The sequence below is a fragment of the Arachis ipaensis genome, chromosome B4, assembly GCF_059453495.1.
Source record: "Arachis ipaensis isolate K30076 ecotype BB chromosome B4, ASM5945349v1, whole genome shotgun sequence".
NCBI classification, from domain to species: Eukaryota; Viridiplantae; Streptophyta; class Magnoliopsida; order Fabales; family Fabaceae; genus Arachis; species Arachis ipaensis.
In genome coordinates this window covers 51,692,769-51,698,687 of record NC_142439.1, presented here as the reverse complement: position 1 = coordinate 51,698,687, position 5,919 = coordinate 51,692,769, and the positions used below count along the sequence as shown (strand labels likewise).

The window sequence follows — 5,919 nt, the reverse complement described above, 5'->3', positions numbered from 1 at the left end:
ATTTGTCAGCGTCTATATCTTTTATGGGTACAAATGATAATTTATTCTATTTTTTTGTGAGTAAAAATGAATAGAATATGATTCAGAACTTTAGAGTGTGAGTATAATTAAAATTTTGACATTTAAGAATATTTTCAACTCAGTAGTTAAAATTAGGGTAAAGTAGAATTAGGTAGAGTCCAAGTCTATGTTACCCTTTACCAACCCTAATACTAAAAAAACCTTTTCAAATTTTCTGTATGAAAGAGAAAAACCCAAATCAGCCCCTGACAATTACCTCAAAAGACAACGAGGCCCCTGACAAAAAAAAACTCCAACTCAACCCCTGACAAAAAAAAAAAACAACCCGGCCCCTACAATTACCTCGAAAGGACAACGAGGCCCCTATGCCAAAAAAAATCAATGTTATTTTTTTTTTGGCACAGGGGCTAATCAATCCCAAAAAAAATTATCAGGCTGGATTGGGTGTTTTTTTTCTTGGGGATCTCGTTGTCCTTTCCAGATAAAAGTTTTGAATTTGAAGAGAGGGAAAGGGAGGCGCAAGAGCACTGCAGTGCGGAAATGGAAGGCAACGTTAGCTCTGAACCGGAACCGGAAGTGGACTACAGTGTAATCAACATAGCATCAGACGCGTTGGATGGTTCAACGATCTTTCACACCGTTAACGACGTCGTTTCCTTCCTCCTTTACATGCATCTCCAAATCCCCTCGTAATGGCCCTCAATTTTCAATCACATCGTTTTCATTCCATCTCCTACGCAATTTCTCTTTTTTCAATTTTTTTTTTGTTTCATTTTCCCATAATTTCGCACGTTCTGCTGTTAATTCCTTCAGTTGCATAGAAATTATTAATTAGAATGATTACTGCAATAATTTCAGTTTCATTTTTTCGGGATTGTGCACCCAAAATTCTTATTCATATATCTGCTCATTTTCGAGAAATACAAAAGTTTGAGCTCTGAAGGCCATTTCGTTTGTGCAGCACGGTGCAGGATATGAGCGCTGAATTTGATGCATTGCATTCCGAGTATAAAGAGCTGGTATGTTCAAATTATGATTCGAATGCATTTTGTTATACCTGGTAGAATAGTATTAGTTGCGAGTGAAAATAGTATAAATACGGGTAGAAACTATTATAATGGATTATTTCAAAAGTGAATTGAGATGTTTCGCTTATCTGAGAGAGTGAGAGAGTGTGTGTGTGTGTGTTTTTTTTTTTTTTCCTTCTGTAATTGTTAATTTTGATTAATAATTCTTCTTACTTCTCAATCAAATATTCACATTCATACATTTACCATATTTCCATTTTACATTCCCATTTTTTTGGTGATATTCATACAAACACATAGATATTTCCATTTTTCTATCATAATCAACCGCTAATTCCACTGCTCCATTCTAAATCCCTTATCCTAATTTCCCAGATTTTGATTGTTGGTCTCAGGAGTTGGCTATAGGAACCACAGCGAAAACATCATTTCGAAGACAGCAAGTGAGCAAAATGAGGGACATTAAGATGGGAATCAGGAGAATGGATAAGTTCATGAACACACTCTTGAAAGTGCAAACTGCCATCAAAGTGATGATCAGCCAAGTCCCCACCATGGAGAGGCTTGTATTGGCTCTTGGAGCTAGTCCTCTTCGGCCCCTGCACATCTATGTCTTGAACTTCTCACACGGAGCTGCACGTACAACAGATTCAGATGATTTCGGGAGAAGTAAACTGGCAGAAGGGCTGTCGAGAAAGGTTCCTTATGCTGTTCATATTGAGAATTATGATGCATTATGCTTTGTGAGGGGAAAGAGAGTGTAAGGTTATGTGTTGTGTTTTTACTTTACAGGCAATCCGGGCATTGATATCAAAGGGTGCTGGGTCTGTCAACTATCCCGGTAGTACTTATCATTGACATTGCTTACTGACAATTGTTAATTGTTAAATCCGAGTTTTCTTTATATTATCTCCTTGTTTATTTTCTTTGCTCTACCATCAGGTGTCATAATGGTTGTGCTTTACCTGCTTTTGTGCAGGTCCTCTCAAATTGTTTCTGCTGTTTAAGGCCCCTTCTTCATTCAATCAGCCTCTGCATTTTCTGCCAAAACGTGATTTTAGGTATCACAAACAGGTAAACCATGACATACTGCATCTATGGTGTTATTGTTTCAATGTTTCAGGTGAATGATGGTATCATACTGCTTTTTTCAATGTTTGTTAGTGATGCTTGTGCTTTACTTATTTGTTAAAGCATAAGGCAATGCTCTCTGTTTGGTGCTCTAGCTTCCTTTATTCAAATATGCCTTGTACCTAATATTCTATTTCATATAATAGAAATTAGTTGTTTCCTTTAATAATTCTAGTGGTCGGATTAGTGAACATCATTACATCATCAATTCCTTTGTCAGTTTTTTGGGTATGGAATTGTCTTAGCTATGGAGAGTTCTTTGTTAATATTATCTCTTTTAGAAAATAGTTCAACTTAGAAATTGGCAAACTCGCTTCCCTTTCAAGCTATGGATTTGATTGATGATGCTTTTGGCAGACTGGCAGTTGACTTGTTTCCCTTTGAAACCGAAACAATAGGGCATCCCGGTGCAAAGCATCCCATAATTCATAGGGTCACATAAGGGGCTCGCCCAAAGAGTGTAATGTAGGTGGCCTAACCGGTACAAGCATCAATGTTTGATTCCATGATGTGGTCTCACAGAGACAACTGAACTTACTTCTTTCTTTTTCTTTTCTTTTTTAGGAAAAAACTAATTTTGATATAGCATGCTTATGCAGTAAAAACATATATCCTTTTATACATCTTAATACGTAAGTATGATTCAGGTTTACATGGTAGTGAATTTGGTTTTGTGCTTTCAATCTTGCTTGCATATTGTTTTACTAGTAATACACCAAAACAATTTTATTGGTTTTCTTATTTGGGAGTTGAAGGCAATGGCTGTTTTACTTCTTGTGTATTGCTAGCTACTGAACTGTATTTTCACTCTAGGTTGTGCCTTTGAAGCTATTGGTTAAGTGCCGCAACCAGGTAGAGGAAGTACCTGCTCCTTCAGAAGATATGATCTGGTATAACCACATCTAATATATAATGTATCTTGTTTATAACTTCATTTGGGTGGTTTGCCTTTTATATGTGCCTGCTGCCTACGATTTGCTTGTTTATATGCTAGTAAACCATGGAACCTTAAATTTCCTGTGCTGCTCAATATAATCCCCATAATTAAATAGCATCTGGTTTCTTGCTCTCTACTTTTTAGTATATTATGATTTCATATGCCAAGCCTATATGGAAAATATAAGGTACTGTTTGAATTTTTTTTCTTTTCAATTTTATTTTCAATGTTTTATATGTTTTTCTTTCTAGATTGAGTAAAGTATTATTTTGGTCCCTAACGTTTGGGTCGAATTCTAATTTGGTCTCTAATATTTCAAACATCATATTTCAGTCCCAAAAACTTTCAAAAGTTCTATTTCAATCCCAAAAATGTTTTAAGTGAGTCCAATGTTGTCCCACCATTAAATTTGACACAAACAAAATTCTTATATTGAAGAGCCAATAGCATTCGATTTCAGTTTGTAAGTAAAATCGATCCTCCAACAATTACTAACTTAAAAGTTTTTCCTTTTATTTTGAAGCGTTGATGATTGATAGTTAGAATTTGGAGTTTTGTACAAAAAGAAAATTGAGAAGTGTCACAAGAAGATTTTGGTTATGTTTTACTAACACATGGAAGAATATGACTTAATTAGTAATGTTATTAATGCCCGTGTCACTCATTTTGTTAACTATTAGTGTCAAATTTAACCTGTTTGAAACTTTTTGGGACAGAAATAGAATGTTTAAAATGGTAGGGACCAAATTAGGATTTGACCCAAACATTGAGGACCAAAATAATACTTTATCTTTTTAGATTTTATTGTTTTTCAATTTTTTTTCTTGTTTAGAGTATGAAACGGAAAAATATTCTGCTAATCAAACAGGCCCTTATGCTAATTTGATTAGTGTTTTAGAGACACAAACATGCATATACGGAGGTAATAGATATGTTTGGAACTGCTAAAATATTGAACTCCTTTCTTTAATCACTTATTTGTATAATTGCTTTTAAAAAAATCGATTATGCAGTAGTCAGTTTGTTTTAAATACTTTATCTAAAAAGTAATTTTAAGATAATCTATTGTGTTCGAAATGTACTATTTTTAAGTGATATAATTACCAAACTGGGTATAGATTGATTCTTTATATTTGTTAATACTAGCACCTTGTCTACCACTTCGTGCTCGTCAAGCCTCATTTTTATTAATAAATTTGAAGTTATAAATTGATGATATTGTACAAATAGGTATAGATTATTATATATCATGTAATACATATGCTTTTAGATATAAGTGTATACTCTTTATTTGATACAAAAACATAAAATCAACCATAGTCTAATGGTTGTAAGGGTTGCGTAAGCAAGCATCATAACCTAAAGGTACCCGGTTTGATTGATTGATTCCCCAAACCCCACAATAGTTATTTTGGAATTACTTTTGAAAGCTTGTATGGATACGGTTCACTCACAATCTCCGGTGAGATTTAATAGTAATGGTAAAATATATATCTATAGATACAAAAAATAAAGAATTGAAAAAAATGCTGGATATACAAGGCAATTTTCATCGTAATATGTATAGATTTGATACTTAAATTGGTAAATTGTAAATGTTGTTTTTGCTTATTGAACTATTTCTTTAGCTAATACTTATTAGTTTTGATTACAATATATTTTTATATTTTTCCCAACTATGATTTTTTTTCATGGTTTAAAGGTGACTTTTTAAGTTTTTATTGATATAAATATGAAAAATGTGTTAATTCCATGAATTGGTAATGTGTACTTTCGCAAAACTTTTATAAATATTTAGGGAATTAAAAATTTTAATATTTATATAAATAAAAAAGCCGTTCAAAGGTGGCAAAAGATGGATTTAGGTACAGATGTGATGTGTGATATAAAGAAGTTATTTGGTTTTATAGCCGTTTAGGGCTGCAACCGCTTCAATTGTAGCTGGGATTCATAGTACAGCTTCCTCTCTTCGTGATATCTTCTGTTGTATTTCTTCCCCTACTATATTTATACACTTTCATCTTTTTTCCCTGGTAGGTTTCAATGCCGACATGTGATTAAAGGCCTTGCAATGAACACAATGCCGGATGAATAAAATCCTCTGGTTCGAGACATGAATATTTGTAAATATGGCCTATTACTTGATGCTAATGTTTCCATTTTAATTTTAAATTTGGATGTAACTTTGCAATGTTTGCATATTGAATGCCGTTATTATTAGTAGACCAAAGGCTGTAGTATACTGCAAAATTGCAAATGTTGGAGGTAAGAACCGTTCTGCCTTGGAGGAAATGCAGTATTAGAAACTTCTCCAATAAATAGAAAGTTTGTTGTGAGTAATTTTTCAACTTGTCACATATGTTAGAAAATGTAGTGTGTGTTTGAATTACTGTTTGTAAATGGAAATTTGTATAAAATTAAGTTTAAAAATTAATTTTGATTAAAAGTGAGTTGGTATTAATGTGGTATATGTTTGGTAATTTTTATTTAAAGTGGATTATAGAAAACTAAATATTGTTTGAATTACATTATTTAAAATCACTTTTAGATGAAAAATTGTAAAAGAAGACATGAATTTAAATAAATTTTAATATTTTTTTAGTATTCTCAGTATTTTGTATTCTAATAGAATTAATAAAATCATAATACACAACAAAAAAATATTCCATACAAAAAAATAACGATAACAGTAAAAAAAGCTTCATATAAACAAAAAATAATAAGAGTTTTATAAAAATTATTAATATGCATGAAAAAATATTAAAAAAAAATTATAAAACAATAAATATATGAATAATGAAG

The 5,919-nt window shown here is 32.2% G+C and overlaps 1 protein-coding gene across 1 annotated transcript; it reads left to right on the top strand.

Annotated features, from left to right (window-relative positions):
• Positions 1-486: 486 nt before the first annotated feature.
• LOC107637783 (uncharacterized) lies at positions 487-5,457 on the top strand. Its single transcript, XM_016341104.3, has 7 exons — positions 487-710; positions 983-1,040; positions 1,445-1,747; positions 1,842-1,890; positions 2,029-2,123; positions 2,994-3,070; positions 5,155-5,457. The coding sequence occupies exons 1-7, from the start codon at positions 562-564 to the stop codon at positions 5,210-5,212; spliced, it is 789 nt and encodes a 262-aa protein (XP_016196590.1). The 5' UTR covers positions 487-561; the 3' UTR covers positions 5,213-5,457.
• Positions 5,458-5,919: the final 462 nt, after the last annotated feature.